The sequence below is a fragment of the Misgurnus anguillicaudatus genome, chromosome 7, assembly GCF_027580225.2.
Source record: "Misgurnus anguillicaudatus chromosome 7, ASM2758022v2, whole genome shotgun sequence".
Classification (NCBI taxonomy): Eukaryota; Metazoa; Chordata; class Actinopteri; order Cypriniformes; family Cobitidae; genus Misgurnus; species Misgurnus anguillicaudatus.
This window is the reverse complement of record NC_073343.2, coordinates 7,293,731-7,314,307: the sequence shown is the minus strand read 5'-3', so window position 1 is coordinate 7,314,307 and position 20,577 is coordinate 7,293,731. Positions and strand designations below refer to the sequence as shown.

At 36.4% G+C, this 20,577-nt stretch overlaps 1 protein-coding gene across 1 annotated transcript in view; it reads left to right on the top strand.

The window, feature by feature from the left end:
* Positions 1-5,676: 5,676 nt before the first annotated feature.
* atp6v1ba (ATPase, H+ transporting, lysosomal, V1 subunit B, member a) overlaps positions 5,677-20,577 on the top strand; it is a 36,458-nt gene continuing 21,557 nt past the window's right edge. Inside the window, exons 1-3 of the mRNA XM_073869331.1 lie at positions 5,677-5,915; positions 19,422-19,477; positions 20,406-20,504. Of these exons, the coding sequence (XP_073725432.1) occupies positions 5,807-5,915; positions 19,422-19,477; positions 20,406-20,504 (264 nt within the window). The 5' untranslated portion in view covers positions 5,677-5,806. The remainder of the gene's footprint in view (positions 5,916-19,421; positions 19,478-20,405; positions 20,505-20,577) is intronic.

The following is a 20,577-nucleotide window of genomic DNA, read 5'->3' as shown; positions in this document are numbered from 1 at the left end:
GGAAATAACAAAGCAAAACAATAAACCAAAATTATTTAGATCAGGGGTTTACAAACTTTATTGTAAGCTGAACCCCGTTGACCTAAATTATTTACTTACAGTAACCCCGAGATTTTAAATATTTTAATAATAGCACATTTGTACATTTGTTTAACTTCAAAAACATTCGTTTTCATCCGATTTAAAGTTTTATGAGTAGTATTTTGCATGGTTATTGTTATTTATACCTCTTATTGGACCTATAGGTTATTTTCTTCTAAAGTATATTTGTCCATTCTTAGTTTTCAGAAGTGTTGTGTAATTGTCACATGACATGCAGATTAAACAGATAAAATATACATTTTGTTAGTAAGTGTTTTATTTAGATTTTATTTTGTTAAAAAATTATTATTAATTTACATTTTATGATGTAATTCCCCGCAGACCATCAGGGGTTTACGATCGCCAGTCTGGGAAACCCTGATTTAGATGTTTTAAGTTGATTAAAATAAAGGCACTACATGATGACATTTTAGCTATATGGTTCCATAAACAACCTTTTTCAGGAGAACATTTCTGTTTCATAAAAAGTTTCTTTATCTAAAAATGTAAGAAAAACTTTCTTTTAGGAAGCATTAACCCAATGCACAAAGCCTTGATCCAAAGAAATTGCATAAGTGCCTTGCATAAGTATGAGCAAAAACACATCCCGGGATTTTTCCAGGCACTGATCCTGGGATGGGGATCTAGTAACATTACCGGGATCAGTCCTGGAATGCGTCCACCTCAGGTTTTGATTGGGGTGGCCTTGAGCAAGGCACATTTCCCACAAATAAAGGTGGTTCACAGTGCAATAGAAGAACCTTTTCAATTCTTTAAAGAGGTTTACCTTTTTCACAAAAGGTTCTTTAAGGTGAAAAAGGTTCTTCAGATTATTACAAATAATGTATAAAAGAAATTGTTCTTTAAAGAACCTTTGACTAAATGTTTTTTGAAGAACCAAATGGCATCACTGTGAAGAACATTTTGAGCATCTTTATTTTTTAAAAGTGAATTGCAATGATAGCTCTCCACTGGGTTTGTGTGCGTGTGTGTGTGTGTGTGTGTGTGTGTGTGTGTGTGTGTGTGTGTGTGTGTGTGTGTGTGTGTGTGTGTGTGTGCCTGGTAATTATCACGTTAGATAGGAATACCAGTATTTTTGTGACCTTGTGGGGACATTTTGATGTCCTCATGAGGAAACAAGTTCATAAATCAAACAAAATGATGTTTATTGAAAATGTGAAGTAGCAGAAGGGTTTCTGTGATGGTTGGGGTTAGGGAATGGGGTAGGTAAGGGGAATAGAATATACAGTTTGTACAGAATAAAATGCATTACGTCTATGGAATGTCCCCATAAAACATGTAAACCAGAATGTGCGTGTGTGTGTGTTCACTACTCACTGGGATGGGTTAAATGCAAAGGTCACATTTCGCGTATGGGCAACCATTCTTGCAAATCACGTCATATTAAGTGTGGATTTCCCTATTGCCTTTCCTTTATTTCTGAATTTGGCTAATTTTGCATTACTTTACAAATGCCTTCCCTATATACATATAATTTGTCCATTATAAATCACCTACAGTGCAAAATAACAAAATAAATGTATGGTATTAACCCACTACATGAGCTATTACATGCATTATAAAGGGCTACGTCATTGAGCTTCCCACTTTTAAAGGGCACCAATTATCTGATTCACGATTTAACATTTCCTTTGGTGTGTAAGTGTGTATTAGTCATGGTAACGATATGCAAAAGGTACAAATCCCAAAGTAAACAATGACGTAAGTTATCGTTTCCAACATATTCTCCTTTTCTTGGACTACAACAATTGTAGGCATCAGTTTACTTCCTGTGCCGTTTGACGTGGACACGACGGTCATGGACACGATGGTCATTATCAAAATTCCGCACGCTTCTGAAATATAGCCTAAGTAAGTCTATGTTTTCATATTTAAAGAATTTACTACTGACTAAACCATGACTAAAACATGAGTTTTCTGCAGTACAGAGTTGCACTTGTTGTTTGTCATTTCTACTATCACATGCAGACATGGTTTTAATGTTTTAGAAATCCTTACCTTACAAATCTGTTACGTCCTGCTCAAGATGCGCTGGTAAAGTTGATTGATCAGTTTGGTCATCTGCACTTTCTGGATCAGATTCAGCTCATATTGATAAAGTAGTAAAGACGATATTAACTCCTGTCAGCAATGCATTGTGAGCGAATCTTCCAAACATGGTAAAAAGCAGCACATTTCCGGCTGACTTTAGAGGTATTCAGGCCAATCACAACGTACTTGTAAGCTGGCCAATCTAGGACACTGCGCTTTTCAGATCGATGAGCTTTGTAATAAATCAGAGGAAGGCAGGGATATCGGGAGAAACAAAAATGTACGGTATGTGGAAAATAATGTGTTTTTAAACCATAAAACACGCAAACACATTGTATTACACCAAATACACAACATAACGTTGCAACAACAAAATATGTGCTCTTTAAAACAACATATTAAAAGGTGGTTTGTTTTGTAAAGTTGTTTATAGTAATTCTTGGATCAATGTCATATCATTTTTAATCTTATACCCATCATTTCACTGTCAATTATGGTGGCATCTTAAAAGATAAATATATAGTATATTCTACTATACTCAATTCTGCTATGCTAGAGAACTACAGATCCGTTTCTCTTCTGCCCTTTATTGCCATGACTCTTGAACGCGTGGTGTTTGACCAGCTTTCCTCCTTCTTTACAAAAAATAACCTCCTGGATAGCAATCAGTCTGGTTTCAAAAGCGGTCACTCCACTGAGACTGGGTTGATCTCAGCCATTGAAGCCCTAAGGCAGGCAAGGGCAGCCTTCAAATCATCTGTGCTGATCTTACCGCATCTATCTGCTGCTTTTGACAAGGTCAATCACCACATCCTCCTGTCGACCCTCATGGCTATGGGTGTCTCTGATACGGCGCTACTATGGTTTAAGTCTTCCCTCTCAGGTAGGTAATTTAGAGTATACTGGAGAGGTGACATCTCCGAACCCCAAAATCTCAATACTGGGGTACCTCAAGGCTCCGTGCTTGGACCACTGCTCTTTTCAATATACATAACAACATCCCTGGGTTCTGTCATTCGAACACATGGCTTTTCCTACCACTGCTATGCGGATGACACACAACTCTGTGTGTTGTTTCACCCTGATGATCCCACAGTTTCTATCCGCATCTGAGCATGCCTTGCGTAGATTACTCATTTGAATAAGAAATTATGTGTATATCCGCAGTTGAGTATACTTTGAAAGCTGTGTGGGCATGGGGGTATGCAAAAAGTAGGCCCTTGCCTTTCACGAGTTTGCATTAACATGCAATTAATATGTTAATGAGATAAATCATATTTGGTGTGCTCCAAGAGGAGGGATCCAAGCTCAGAATATTAGCCTGTATATCAATATCAACGGTTTCAAACAGTCATCATGCAGGTTTTATAAACAACATAAAATCACTGCATTTAAATCTACAAGCTACCAGCTGAAGAGCTGAAAACGGCTGGCTCATAATGAGAGAGGCTCTGCACCACAATGGTCTATTTCATAACGTTAAGACGTCAGTGATTTTTTTACGCAATGAAAAATCACCATGTTTTCAACAAAAGTGTAATTCTGTATCAGGCGAGGATTCAATGACCGGCTACATCAGAGTTGTTACTCTGCATTTTGTTTCAATTTACGTTTTCAAGGTCGCTTTAACAATACAATAATAAATGCATCAACACTCCAACCTCTCTCTGCCTGGACCGAACCCCACAGAACAGGCCTGGCGTTTTTGTGGACAGATTGCGAAATTGATGTATTTTAAGAGAGGGCATGACTCCAGTGGGTGGGACCTCTTCAGGGGCATTAATTTGCTATTTTTTGCATTCTGTCTGAAACATTTGGATTGACTCTCATGAGACTTCGCAGGCGGTAACATCATCACTGCTACACCCACCCACTCCAAACTCTAGTGCTTTTCCTTGCCAGCGTGTTTTGAACTGGAGTATGCGTGCACGTGTGTACATATATGCGTACAGTGTGTGTGTGCTGGGGTAGAGGTTGAAATCTTTCAATTTCGAACACTAGATTGGTGTTTTGGACCTATTGTATGGGCTGCTGCATGCTGTGAGAGATTAATTGAGTGAAAGAAAGAAAGTCACAGTTAAGTGTCTATATTGTTTATCCTTTTGCAAGATCATTTTATTCAAGGCAACTTACAGTGTATTAAAAGTGTACATTTTATTAGTCGAGTGTCCCTGAGATTCAAACCAATGTCCTAGGTGCCATATTGATAGCTGAATGATAAAGAAATACTGTATACAGTAAATCTACGAGATCTTAGTCGTGTTTCTGAGAATTACAATGAACACATACAGGTTCTTCAAAACATGAGTAAGAGTGCATAGATTTCCTGTATATATACAAGCTTTCCAATGGAAGATTTATATTTGAATAAATTCTTCACATTTTTCCAACATCAAAATATTCAAGCAGTTTATTAATGCACTGTTATAATTTCTAGCATAATTGTTCTTACAGAGATAAACATGCACAAAGCAAAAGCTCTTAAAGCCTGTGTAAAGCTCAGGAAGTTTTAGCTTCCCTGCCACACTGCTGAAGAAGTCACGTCATTGAGATCTTTTGTTGCTCTTTGGTGGTATTGGAACTGAAGCACTTTTGAGTTGTTTAAAACTGTGAAGCCTTAATGGAGAGACAGGGTGATAGAAAGCTCTGGCAGCTGGATTCCTCTGTGTCGCTGAAACTGACACTAATATCACCTCAGAGAGAAAATCCATTCTTTGTAGGTTATGCTTTTGAAGAGATACATGCAAGCATCTTCCTTCAAGAGAATTTTTTTTATTCTGATAAACTTGTAACCTTGATCAACTCTTCAAGGTAGGCTTTTATCATACTTAGATTATAAATTCCAAGTGCAATTGTGGTAATGTCTTTATTGTAAGTGTACAACCACAAAACATATGATCCAATGTGCTCAAAGCACTAGTAAAAGGACAAAGTAGCCTATATAATAAAGTACAGGGCATGGCATAGAAAAAAACTTGTCCTTGTCCTACAAGAATTAACACTTATTTTTATGAAATGTACACTTGACACCTACAGTAAGCAAATCCAAGTTTACAAGAGCCTTGGTTTTTTTAAACATCGGGCTATTTAATGCATTCAAAAATTGGATTTCATATTATCATCACAGAATGACAATTGGTTATATTAGCCAAAAATGGGTTCAAGTGGTCCATAATTGATGAATGAGAGTCGCCTACCAAAAATCCTCATAAATTCCCATTTGAGCACCTATGAGTCAGTAACATTGTGGGGAATATGAATATTCTAAATATGGTTTGGTGCACTGAAAATTATTAATATATAAATCTAAGCCATCAGTTAAACATCTAAATTCTGTAGCCTACATTCTGTCCCTATCAGTCCTAGTAGTATTTATATATTTTAAATTTACAGAATTTAAATTTCGTTGTAAATTGTACCATAAGGAACATTTAAGGTAATTTAAAAATAAAACTTTTCAATAATAGACCTCTATTTTATAAGCAAGCAAAGGTCTTAACTCTGTAATTTATTACCTACGCACTTACTAGGCTCGCGCACGTCCTTTTACGTGCGCGTGAACGACTGCTACTTCCTGATCGCTGTGTCATATGACTCCATCTGTTCATCCGTTCTCAGTGCAGATCTGTTTACAGACAGACGCTCGAATTAATTCAGAGGAAAAATAACAACAATGTCTACATTATTAGCGAACCGGCCCGTGGATCTGAACGGCCCTGAAGCGGCGGCACGGCAGCACGCACAGGCGGTTGTCAGAAACTACATTTCCCAACCCAGACTGAGTGAGTGTCGTTTAACTTTCATTCAAACAGCTGTCGCTTCTGTCATTTCAATTTATACTAAGGTTACTGCTCTTTAATAAGTTGTTCTGCTGAATATGAGGATAAAAGGCTTGAGGACATAACGTTAGCTAATGCTCTGTAGGTTCTGTTAGCTGTCAGCGTAGTAACTTACAGTATTAATGCTAACGTTAGCCAAGCAGTTCGTATTCAGTCTGCATGCTTGCATTTTAGTCTTGTACTAATCTTTTGAAATGTCGTTGTGTAAGTAATACAGAAAAACATAATACTTAAGATTATTTTACTCGAAATGTAAAGACTTTGGCGTCTTTGAAGGTCTTAGCAGGTGTAAACATGCTAGCTAGCTAGCTAGCCAAGCTGGACTAAATGTAAAAATGCAAGTTAGATTGATTTATCTAATCTGATCGTTGAAAGTCCTCATTTAAAACTACACGAAACTTAACTTGCATGTTATAGACTATACGAGATGAGTAAATTAAAGTGGAATCAAGAACAGTTATGTGTATGAGTGTTTGAAGTGTCTGAACATTAAAGATCATCAAAGGTTATTGTTTTAGACAGTTAGCTGTATTGCACCTGATAGTATAATTTAAATGCCATTTAAATGTTGTTTAAATGCCATTTAAATTATGGATGAAAGAGAGAGAGAGACAGACAGACGGGGTGATGATCCCTCTCATGTGACATGATCACGTGACAATCAACTGAGCTGATGAATAATGTGCAAGAGCAACTTTTAGTTCTACAATAAAATCATGTGATCATGTGACCACTACTACGAGAAAAAGATAGCATGTCATTGAGTAAATTACTGTGTTTTAAATGTACTAGATTTAGTTAAATTTACTTGTAATTGTACTTTATAAGTAAAGGTAGTTTCTCATGATCATTCAATACATTTAGAATCATTCTCAATGTATTTTCACTTAAACATTGGCAGTCTATTTTATTTTACTGTTTGTTAAAATATGGTTTTCATAAACATGATAGGATAAATATATAAAATTAGGATAAATTACAGTTATGCACCAGAAAGTCTGAAAGTAATTTCACAGGAGTATGCGAAACTGTTACCAGTACAGACCCATATTTAATTAAGATCTCTCCCCTAAAAAAATCACAGGACACATGACTTTCTTTGTCTTTCAGTATTTCTAAATACGTTTGTTGTCACATTGATCTAAATTCTTATCAGTGTCACAGTATTGATAAATCTTGTTGTAGTACTGTTGAAACTGGATTGAGAGAGTCGTCTATGGTGTATAGACGGTTTGAGCTGCAAAAAAACATTAACAAACAGCTTCTGTGGCCCAAACTTAACTTCGGTAGACTTCAGTAGGCAAAGAATCAATAACAACAGAGTCCCTCTAGAGTAGATTATTTTTGATAAAAAGCACGAGAAACATGAGAATCAGATCTTTTAGGCATTGTGCTTTTAGTATTTCAGCACACCTTGTTTTATAGGGACAGCCGTAATGTTACCTTAAGTTAAAGGGATAGTTCACCCAAAAATGAAAATTCTTTCATCATTTACTCAATCTCATGTTATTGCAAACCTATATAAATTTATTTATACTGATGAACACGAAGGAAGATATTTTGAACTTTGATAATGAATATTTCTCAAAATATCTTAATTCGTGTTCATTAGAACTAGGTATGCGATGATAAATGCCGATATACACTAATAATAAGTGGCTGATAACTATTCTGAATCACACAGCCGATATAATGCACAGCTATTTCATGTACTACTACGGCTTTTGATCAGTAAGTCCTTATCAATCGGAAATCACTGTTAGTTTGAGTCGTTTATAACATGAATTTGAAAAAGCAACACTCGTCAAACATAATCAATAAAACATATTCTTTATAATCATGAAAATACCTGAAAAGGTTTGAAGAATAAAGAGGGTATGCATTGACGTCACTTTAAATGTTCAACAAAATGGCTGGTTTTCATAGCGGCTGCTGCGAAAATGCCAGTAAAACTGACTATTATCAACTTAAATTACATTTAGTTGGACTTGATAGCAGAGATGGACAGTACTTAGTTACATTAGTTACATTTTCCAAGCATCTGTGCTTTATAGGGTGTTTGTATTGGGAAAAATGTAACTTCACTACATTCTAAAGCAGATAATCATACTGTGTATTCTTTAATATTGCATATTAAAATGTATTTATTTAATACCAAATTACATTAAAATTGTGTACTCTTGTTTGATTAAAGATATGTTAATGTACTTAAATATTAAATGTAAAACAAAAACTTGTATTTATGAAAAGTAATAGAGTAAAATTGTGATAATATGCTTTGGAATGTAAGTTTTCCAAAGAAAAACACGGATAAAATACAAATACTTGAAAAAATACTTTTAAAAGTAGAAAGTAAAACCTCTGCTTGATAGTGACCCTAGCAACTTGTCAACCCACCTGTGGTCTGTGGACGTTGGCATGAACAATCAATTAACTTCTCCTTTCGGTGTTTTTTGGCAGTCTGTAAAACGTTAGCTCCGAATTCTTGTTAAATCTGTTAGTACAGTCTATCGCACAACAGCTGTCTCATTTAGATGTGTTTTCCCCATGTTTTCGCTGACTTCACACTGTACACAAATTCTGCCGCTCTGTCTTTTGCCACTCAGTGGGCGTAACCGCAGGCACTTTTGCTGAAGGTGACGTCACATGCATACCCTCTATATCCTTAAGCCATTTCCTGGAGATGCCCATATGATGATGGTTCTTTTGCGGCGCATATTGAGTTTCTACACGAGAGCGCCCTCTGGCTTTTGGATGTAGGGGCATATCACCGTAATTCATTGAGAAGCATAGCAAGCATCATCGCCCGATTTATTGGTGCACCACTAATTCATACAGTTTTGTAACAATATAAGAGTGAGTAAATAATGACAAAATTTTCATTTTTGGGTGAATGCCTTTTAATAATTGGTAGCCTGTTGCATTTAATAACATTAAACAGGTTTATATTTTGTGACTGCAATAAAAACTGTTTGAGGAAATGAAGGGTCCTGGGAAAAGTGCTAATTGCAAAATCGTGTGTTTTCCTGTTATATTTCAGTTCTTCACTTGTTGGCTTGCCAGTATTGGCAATAGGTTGCGGTAAGGTTGTTAAGGAAGTGCATATTTTAATTATAGGGAAGTCTGTGTCCTGTGACCCAAACATGAGTGTAAGAGACAGTACCGGTATGATCATCCAACCTTTTCCTCTTTTGTGTATTAATTGTTTTTGTAAAAGCCTGTATTTCATCTTATCCAACTTCAAAAATTCCCACATTTTCAATCCCACATCTCCCTTCCATAATCTTCCACCAGCATCTCTTCGATAACATCATTTGACTCTTGCGTCTGATGTTTCAGCACTTGAGTAGTTAATTTTGTTTACCTCCTTAATAGAGAACCTTGCTAAAATTACCACTCGTCCGGCATCTTTCTCTCAGCTTTTCTCTTCACGTGTATTATTGACATTATTCACTGTAAATCTCATTAATTTAGACCAGCAAACACACTGTCCCGCCGAGTAGACCAGGTAGTGTGTTTTCCTTTTTTCTTGAAAGTGTCAAAGGAAAGCTCAGGCTAAAAGCCTCTTAGCAAACCAGGAAGAAAATAAATGACTTAATGGAAGAATTGAAGCCTTCCCTTCTAAAAAGCCTGCATGAAAGAAGCTGCATGCGTAAAGACCCCCCGATCTGAAACGCCCCCCAACATACCGTTCAAAAAAAGCCTCTCTAATGTAGGCATGCCAGATAGCAGCACCATTTTGTGCCTCATCAGTGGCGGAGTGCATGCTGATAGTGGGCTGTGATTGAAGGCAATGAAGACTGATGGGAAGGCAAACACACAGATCTGTACCCATGAATCCCAGCAGCCCCTTATACGCCATCACATTCGAGAGGCCAAATTTGTCAGCGCGGGTCTGATTGGTCTGGCTTTGTCCTCAAAAAGTGCTGAACAACTCTGTGAAAAGACCTTCGTGTCTAGTAACTTTGAATAATTTTGTTGGAGAACGGAAAATAAACAATTTTAATACAAGTGTTAAATTATTTTAAGTATTAAAGTATTTCAGTGTTTTGTTCCAGAATGTTTGCTATGCGGACAACACAAATATTTCTAATTCAGTTGAGGTATTTTGTTCACTTATTTTTCTATTCGACCCCCTGAAATATTTCAGACACTTCGTCATTTGCTGGTGTGTTAATGTCATTTTTATCACACTTCTGCCCAGTCAAAATTCAAAAATGCCAGAAGAAACAAACAAACAAAAGTAAACGTACAGTGTATTCATCTTTTCTGTGAAAGCAGAGGCCTTTTTGTCTTAATCATGTCATTTGCAACAAAAGCAATTAACCCAGACTGTCTTTTCGCTTTGTTTTAATGCTGAATAGACGTTTAAATGTGCTGAAAAGACATTCAGCACGGTAATGGTATTTCTGTGAAGAAACAATTACCCATAATGACATGGTTATAAACAAATCTTTCAGATGTCACAGCCCTCCTTTATTTTATCTACTGTTTCCTGTTGCTAATCCTTTTGTCCGCCTGTAATTAATCAATTGTCGTGACAGTGAAAGAGAAAGTCCTCGGTGGGCGTTCATCTTCATCTTGCCATCAATGAAAAGTAAGTGAAAGATGATAGAACAGTAGACTTTCAAAAATAGTATCCAACTATATAAAATTATATACTGCTTAGATTCAAAAGAAATCCTTGTCCATTATACACACCAAATGTGACGCAAAATTCCCATTGTAAATATATCTTAACAATTATGTTTCTGTATAAGTTAAGTTTTCCTTTAAGTACAACTTTATATGTTGCCTGATTATAATATTCACACATCACAAATTTTTAAAGCTGTAGTTATACTTGTTTTGAATTGGAGCGTTTTTTTCTCTCCTAACAAACGTTTCGATAAGTGATCTCTATCTAAGAAAGTTGTTTAATAAAAAATATGTAATGTTTTGTCAAAGTACACCATCCACATTATTAAAAATGAGATTAGAAACATTATAAACGTATTTAATATTATTAAAGAAGGTCCACTTTGGACAATTATTGTTATAGATTTGTTGCTAGGCAGCCTACGGGTGAAAACACGCCTGTCCCTGCAAATCACTCTAAAACTGTTGCTGTAACATTGCGCCTGTTTCGATCTATTGTAACCGCACCACTTTGCCACCTCTCCTGGAGAGGCAGCGGGGTTAACCAGCTGTCTCAGTTTAGCTGTCACCCCTTCAGTCTGCATCCCACCAGGAAACGCACACAGATTACGGCTCTTTCCGCCATTCCCCCCTGAACATGCTCACTGTCGTCTGATTACACACGACCCAATCAGTGCATGCGTGCGGCGAATTTTTCGAAACCGCTTCAGCCTCTACCTGCGGGGTTAAAAGCATTCCTGTTTGATGGGGTGTCATCACTGTGGAGGTCTTTGTTAGGACAGAAGAACGGACACAATTGTGATCTGTCTTTATCTGACCGTCTGTCTGTCTGTCTGTCTACTGCATTCAGTAGTTGCATTGACACTTTTTTATTTATTTCATAACTTTTGTAGTTTTTGTCTTATTTAATTCTGATATTGTTATTCCAGACATTGTAGATAAAAATTTGAGAGATGCAGACTTTGTGATTTAATCTAGCATTTTTTATATTATTATAATTTTTTATAATTAATATGATAAAGATTATTTAAAAGTTGTAAAGATTTTTTATAGGACTGACATCACACCTTTTTCCTTTTGGCTTTTTTCTGTTTTTGGAAACGTTTTAATTTTTTGTTCACAGTTTATTAGTTAGCACTTCTGAGTTATTTAAGATTCATGAGATTGCAAGCAAGGACATGAAAACCATTTTAACCCTTTATTGTTATATATTGATGTTATGTATAAAAATTATCCTATTTCAAATCAGATTTTGCTGCATTTATTTTGATACATTGTCCACTTTTTAATCTAACAACTGCCCTTTTGAGTGTATAACACATTGTACTGTTTGTGCCGTAATTGTATTCCCTCTGTCAGTATTGAAGTCCAAGAGAATATGATCAAGGTCCCCTGTGAGCTCTGATTCGCTGTCTTTCATATGACTGTCTGCAGGTCATCCAATAGACATTTTTTCTTTCAAAATGTGTTTTATTGTACCTAATCAAATTTTCACACTTCAACATCCAGTTTTTTTGTTTTTTTCTGAATGGCGTACCATTGAATTACGAATCTAACTGCTATTGCGTGCCTTAACATAATTGCAATTGTAATTTTGGTCATCCTTTTTTATTTTCACTGAAATGTGTTAATGTAAATTTAAATAAAAGCACAGCAGAAGAATATACGTTTTATGCCATTTTATATTTGCACCACCACCGACAGGTCGGGATTGTATTGTCCATACTTGTGGAATAGCTGTGACATTTCTACAGTATTTTGGCAGGTGGTTCTTGAGTTCATTGTTCCAGTGAGCATTTGATAATTTTTTACACCTTACGTAGTCTATTCATTATTTTCTAAAATGCAAAATCCTCCTATCATAACCTAATTATGAATATGAGTTATAAAGTCATTGCGGCAGGTCTAGTAATTTACTGACTTTGCCACCTTTTGTATTAGCAACAAAATCTACAACCAAAAGCTTAAAATTTTATTTTTGGGAGGCACTAGTTTCTATTTCTTTTATTTATCTTTGTCATTTTGTGTCTGTTTCTTATAATTCTAGTGGTGAAATATTTTAAGATATGGACAGTCTTGAGTAAGCCTATCTGCTTTTTATAACATGCTTAGATTGTTGATGATAAATCCATTCTCATATCCTTCATATGAATAAACCCTAAAAGGGTTCTGTGTAGTTTTGACCGATATATTGCAGTGGCCGATATTCTATGTGTGTATATATATTATTATTATTATATACTATAATAAAAAAATATTTGGATGTAAAGCAAAAGTCTGACAGATGGTAAAATAACAAATCATTGTTAACTTTTTAACATGACATTATGTACCGTGAGATGTCAGATCCACATTAATTATGTCTTTTTAATATGTTTTAATTTAAGTACTTAAAAGGGTATATTTATAAATAGTATGCATAACCAATGTTTATTTAGTTTCACCAATTTTCTGTTTGTCTCTCATTTACTGTAATTGCATTTGCGTTATATCTACCTCATTATTCCATTTTCTTAAAAACAATCTAGATAATAGTGAGAAGAAATTATGTTTTTTGAGGAAAACATTCCTCATACATTTTCCTAATTTCAATGGACTTTAATGGACCCCAATACTTAACAGTTTTAATGCAGTTTAAAATTGCAGTTTCAATGCAGCTTCAAATTACTCTAAACGATCTCAAACGAGGCATAAGGGTCTTATCTAGCGAAACGATTGGCAAGAAAAATAAAAAATATGGACTTTTAAACCACAACATCTCTTCTTCCTTCGGTCCTGTGATGTGCCAGCGCGACCTCACGTAATACGTCAAGAGGTCACGGATGACATATCGAAACTATGCCACAGTGTTTACAAGTGTGGAGAAAGAGGACCATTCTAACGTTGTTGTATGTCGAATGATACTAATTAATGTCTTTGTGTCAGTTTATTGTTCAAAATGGTTCACAAATGTGTGTAACACGTGACCTTTCGACTTTATTACGCAATTACGCGAGGTCTCGCTGGCGCATCACACAGCCAAGAAGAGAAGTTGTGGTTAAAAAGTACATCTTTTTTATTTTTCTTATCAAAAATGACAATCGTTTCACTAGATAAGACCCTTATGCCTCGTTTGGGATTTTTTAGAGTCCTTTGAAGCTGCATCTGCAATTTTAAACTGCATTAAAACTATTAAGTGTTGGGGTCCATTAAAGTCCATTAAAAGGAGAAAAATCCTGGAATATTTTCCTCAAAAAACATAATTTCTTCTCGACTGAACAAAGAAAGACATCAACATTTTGGATGACATGGTGGTGAGTTAAATATCTGGATTTTTTTTAAGAAAATGGACTTATCCTTTAATATTCGTATCATATCGGCCATTAAAAAACATATATCGACCCATTATGTGTTATTTCTCACTTCTGGACTGTCTTATCAATCTTTATCAGTTACAGCACCAAAGATCCTGATGGGTTCATTATTAAATAATAATATGCAGGCCTTGCAGAGTACCTTTAGAAGGTGAATTGTGTGAAGTCTTTTTTTGTCTGTTTAATGACAGTTACATTTGTGTCTGATCCCAAACATGGGGCAATTAGCACCGTCTTTTATACCATCTTATGGGAAATCATTGTGTGGATGCACGGTTTTAAAGAAAAAGAAACGAAGTGAGGATGTATGTGAATGAGAGGAGCCTGGCACCTTTGCCTGCGCTTTTGTATCATTAATTCAGTTCCGCAGCGCAACCCTACCGGCCGGCCCAAAAAGCCTGTCCCCACAGTGCCCCCCCAGCACCATTGCCCCGCCCTGTCAACACTTCTTTTTCACAGCTGAAATGGAAATGTGTTGGAATGCTCCATGCCTTCTTTCAGAAGCACTTGAATGGGCCCTTTAGTATTTCACACCAAGATGTCCTTCAGGGCGCAGGGTCAGGCTACCAAAACAGCTTCTACCGCCAGATTAGAACCAATTAACATCTCCGCACACAATAGGGCCTGGCAGCTCCACAGGCCTCGGGTTGACCCACGCCGGTGTTGCATGCCTGGCCCTCGGACTGGCGCACTCAAACTCAAGTGTCCCTGGAGGGGTGGGGAAAGTTTTTCAAACCTAATGGGAAATGTTGCTACTTCACACCATGTGAATGTATAGCCATTTATTAATCTTTATTTTACAAGGCCTCTTATGTGAGATCGAGTCCTCTGTGTGAGGAGCTGAAGTGGGCCGCCATCTTCATCACATTGCTGGAAGGCGATTGGCTCATGGTTCGACAGGGTCATTTCATTGCCATGCTCTTTTTTATTATTTATAATCGGGATGTTTTACATGATATATTTAAGCTTTCAACAACTGATATTTTTTATATATTATAACGCCTTTAGATGCAGTCAAATAAAAACTAGTGTCAGGCATCCTCGCCATCCATTCTGCTCGTCATTGACAGAGCAGATTAGCGTTTGCGTGCCTTCATTTAGCCTTCGTCTAATGTTGTGCACAATATCGGAGCATGTCATGAGCTTTGTTTGAGTAAAGATTTCAGCTCCTCACTGTTTTCCATTAGCAGTTTGCGTTTCGTTGAAGAGACTTTTAAGGGGTTGATGTACAATTATATGGCCGCAATTTTCCAGCCTCGTAATTATGATCACCTCTCAGTAAATAGACATATGTATCTCTTTTGAAACATATGGGCAATTTGTAGGGTAAGTGTAGCTATTAAATCCATTTTATAAGCACCTCCCTGTGAGGCACATACTGCAATTTGTCTGGCTGGGGCAAGAGGGACAGAGGAACGGAAGAGCCATAATGTCTTGGAAAATGTTGGAATTTGCAGATAGCGTGGCTTTTAGTGTGTCTGCGAATTTGTGGAAAGCATCTGTTTTTGTGTGTTTTGAGAAAAGGAATATTCATTGTTAGGGTGATTTGACCACTGTTTTTCTTTTACAATAATAACAGCAATTATGAGACATCATTTGTTTAGGGGAGACATGTTTCAGAGTCTCATGGTAATGGTTGCTGAATTCTTTCACTTCTGTAGCTAATATGTTTTTTGTGAGGTTTCTTTATTTCTATTACAAGAAGTGGGCAGGGAAAATAATGGTTTAACATTTTAAAATTATTATTTCTATCAACTTTTTAAATTGAACTAAATTTATCTCTCAGTAGCCATTTAAGCTCTATGTAGTCAGTAGAACTGCAATTGTCAAAAAACACGGTTAGAATTTAAGGACTTGCTTGTTAATAGGATCAGTAAATTAAAGTACCAGGCCATATTTTTTTAAATAATCATTTATAACATCTTACTTAGTTAAATTTTTCAGTTAATTTATTTATAGAGCTCGGATGCAAAATCCTCAAAGTGCATCTGACATGTTTTATTGTAAATGAGTCTCTTTTTAAATTTTCTTTAATTGGTATTTAATTAATTTTCATTTTATTGATATTTAACACATTTGACTGTCTTTCTCTGCAAAACCCTCTTTAAGTACATGCAAAAATGCTTACTTAGCATAATATACAAGTGTGTGCTGTGTGCAGGGTTCCCACGGGTCCTTGAACTGCTTGAAAGTTTGTGAATCTGGGGGGAAAAATTCAAGGCCCTGAGAAGTTTTTGAAAATATACATACATAGATACAAGTAATTGAAAGTGCTTGAATCTATATAATGCAAGAAGTTTTCTGAAAAAAATCCATTAAACTGTTCGCTTTAAAAGCATATATCTTCTGTATGCGAATGTTGATTCATACCAAAATGCTTTTTTGCACAGTTGTGTTTGACAAATGAAAATGTCTCTGGTTACGTATGTAACTGTTGTTTCCTGAGAAGGGAACGAGACGCTGCGTCTCCCTTGCCATACTTCCTGAGTCCATGTAACGCCATCTTTGGCAAATATCAGATAACGATTTACTACCTAGCTCCCGCGTCACCCTGTCTTTGTCGCTAAGCCTTACCATTGGTTGAATTTGATATACACATTCAGACGCATTTACCCCTGGAGGCGTCCCCAAAGTGTCACCGCAATGACGCAGCACGAGTTCCCTCGAAAGAGGGAACTGTAACAATGTATCTTAAAAGATAACACGATGTAACCTTGCTCTCACTTGAAATGTGTCCCCAAATATCAATTTAGTCCTTAAATTTGAGGGTATTGAACCTGGAAAGTCCTTGAAAGATCCTTGAATTTGAAGTTAACTAAGGTGTGGGAACCCTGTGGGTGTAAGAAAGGACAGCTACTTCACTGTCCTTTCTGAATAAAGGTAAAAGGTTTAAAAATTGTGACATGCGTGTCGTTGTTTTTCAATTCTTCTTCCGTGCACTTAGAAGACTTTGCTGAAAAAGCATCATGGCGTTTAACAGATTATGCCAACAAGGTATTTCTGAAAGGGGTTAAGTGGATTTAATGAACGTCTAATATGTGCCGAGAACATGCGGTCAATATCGCTATCTTATTTAGTCGGAGCTGACGTTTGGTGGCATTTGAATCTGAGCTCTTCATTTTTAGCTCTTTCCCCGCAAAGTTAACTTGTCAATTAAGAGAAAAACACTTCCCTGCCAATGACAAGTATTTCCGGCAATCTGCAACTTATACAACCGGAAAGCAACACCTCACGTGAAAGAATAAGAACTCTGTGTATGTTTTGAGGATAGCTCAGAATCTGATCTCTATCAAAAGTCCTTCATAGCTTTTTGCTTAAAATTTGGTGTTTTTGAAGAAACCTACCCATATAATTTGAGAGGTCATAAAAAGAGAACTAATCAAGGTAGGATGAAACTTTTTGTTTGAAAGCAGAGGCTTCTGTTCTTTCATTTGATATATTGTATGTTTATATATTTAAAGAACATTTTCTGGAAGGCATTAAACTTTTGTAATCATGAAAAATGCTGCCTCTGGCTGACCACCTTTAAAAAAACGCTGTCAGGGAAAGAGTTAATTTAATTTTGTATTTTATTATTGTTTTATGCATGAGGGTAATGCATTATTCTAATTTTAATTGTCCTAATAAAAATCCTATGTTTCCTACGCATTTATTTGGCATCCATTTAGTAGCCACTACTTGTACATCACATCTATGTGCAGGTGCTCAGACTGAGTCTGGTTTTTAATAAGAGTAACATTAATTCATAAGTTAATGCAAGACTCATTTATCTCTGTTCCCTTAGAGCCACAGGGCAGCCAGTGGTGAAAATGCGACAAGTTTTCCGTCATTCATCATTTACTGTGATGCTTCAGACTCAATAATAGATTGCCACAAGACATTTAAATCACACAGTATTTATAAAAGATTTGGTCAAAAATATGAGAAAGAAAAACAAAACGATTTTGTTCAGCCAATTTTTCTACGTTTTCTCTTCAGCCAATAAAGAAAGTCATGATGTGCAGGTGTGTGAGTGTGTATGTGCGTGTGGGAAACCACAATAGTGCATTGACAAATGATTGTGTAGTCTGAAGCCTAATTAGTAGCATAGTGTCTGCTCCCCGTGGGGCTGCTGTGCTGGGTGTTAGAGCCGGTCCATTCTCATTTCCTTCTGCCTTTGATATCAGACCACAGTCTGATGCTGCACACAAAAACCAACACATTGAGGCGAGATGGATGACCCAGAAGAGACAAAGCTGACTCTTCTTCGTCTAGTGTGCACTCTCTGTCTTTTGTAAAGATGCACCAAATTGGCTCCTGTGACAGGATGGTTAATGTTTTCCCATGCAAAGTAAAAGGCCAAAATATGAGACCACGCCCTCAGCTCCTAATAATGGCCCACCCTGAGCATGCACCTGCATCCTGGGCCTACAACAATCTCAATCAGTGTGTGTGCGTCTATTCAATATCTCAGTGTTAATGAGAAAACGTTTGTTTTGAAATTGTGGGCAAGCTTGGGTATTTTTCATTTGTTATATAGTAAACATTTTAGTTAGAAAGCTAATTATCCCAAGGAGGGCTATACGTTCCAACTTCAGAGTATAGCAAAATGTGAGTTGGACTTGAACCTGCCATACTGGATGAGCACAGCAGCTTAAAGTTTCAAGCGCATTTCCTACAACAATTTCCAGTTTCATAGCCATTTTTAGGACATGCTAATCTTGAATCGTCTGAGTAATAGGTTGAAGGTTCCTAAATAAAAGACTGACTCTGATTCAGTAGTCACATGCATCCCATGCAAGATGAAACTTAAAGCAGACTTCATCAAATCCTGCTCACGTCACATAATAGCCTTTCTGCTTGACCCAGACATAGTTATGAAATCTAAAATAAGTGTATTTCTCAGACCTTTTCGGCATCTGGATCCATTATACTATAAATGACAATAGTCTGAGCAAAGTAATTGTCCCTCACGGAACAGACAGTCTGTCCAAAGTGAAGACTACTTCTCCCATCCTGACATCTGCCGAAAAAGCATCTTGAATGTGCCAACCATGGTGCTCTTCTAGGCGTGACATTTGGACATGGAAATTTATGGGAGCCATTTAGAATACTCCAGTAAAGGTCACACTGTACAATTAGATGCACAGGTGTCACAAGAAAGGGTCTTCATTTCCATCTGATTGTGGCTTTTGTGGCAAATTTCATGCACTTATTGGTCACAGCTAGTGCTTGCAGTAAGTGTATGCATGTGTGCGTGCTTGTGTGTCAAGCTGATGTGTAGCAACTTGGAATCAATAAACATTTTCCATATGTTTCTTTATTAAAAGGATGTTTACTATTCAGGGATGTCTCAGGTGTTAATGCATATATTGACATTTTTAACACTTACTATTCACTTTGAAGTGTTTATAAAGGTATAAATTCTGTATGGTTTGTTGGGTAGTTTTACATCTTGTGTTTCTCTTGTTGTCCTCAGCCTACTCTACTGTGTGCGGTGTTAATGGACCGTTGGTCATCTTGGACAATGTTAAAGTAAGACAGTCTTTTCCCAAATGTGGCAATGATATATTTTGTAATCAACATATAAATCTGCTACACTTTTAATTATGTTACACTTCTAAAGCTGCAATTTGTAACTTTTTTGTTTAATAAACAAACAAAACTCCGTTATTGAAAAGAACTACTGCTGGGCAAAGATTAATCGCGATTAATCGCATACAAAATAAAAGTTAATTTTTGCATAATATATGTGTGTGCTGTGTGTAATTATTATGTATATTTAAACACACTCACATACATATATACATTTCAGAAAATTTGTATGTGTGTATATATAATTTTAAAGAATGTATATATAATATAGAATATATAAAATATAAATAAATATATATACACATGTAAATGTTTCTTAAATACATACATGTAGTGTGTATTTATATATAAATAATAATTACACACAGCATGCTAAAAATCACTTTTAACCTTTGCCCAGCACTAAAAAAAAAACATAAAAAATAATTGTTCAAAACCATAAACTGCAACTGTAAGCAACAATTATTGATTTATAAGTTGGCTTGTTGGATACGATTTTATTGGAAGTAATCTGGGAAAATTAATCTGCCATTTCGGAGTCGACGGTGTAGTGGGCAGTGCATTAAAATATAGTACAGATGCACCTTCTTCGACCCGAATTCGATTCCCAGCTTGTGGTCCTTGCCAATCTCTCCGCCCTGTACTTTCCTGTCCTCTCCTTATACTGCCTATCACATAAAGGGCAAAAATGGCACAAAAAAATTAGAAAAAGTAAACCTGCAATTTTATGTTTCAAACAGAGATGGCGATATAGAGGCAAAAGTTACAGATTGCCGCTTTATAACGTGTTTTGAATTTAATCATATTTTTGTATGATTTAGTCATTGTTTGAGGCAGACAGTTCATCTTTTTTCTCATCGTCCTTTAGTTTCCACGGTATGCAGAGATTGTGCACCTGACTTTACCTGATGGGACCAAGAGGAGTGGTCAGGTCCTGGAGGTCATTGGCTCCAAAGCGGTTGTCCAGGTAAATATACAGTACTCGCATATAATCTGACAAGCATGTCATTTCATGCAGTCATAATGAGTCTTCAAAACCG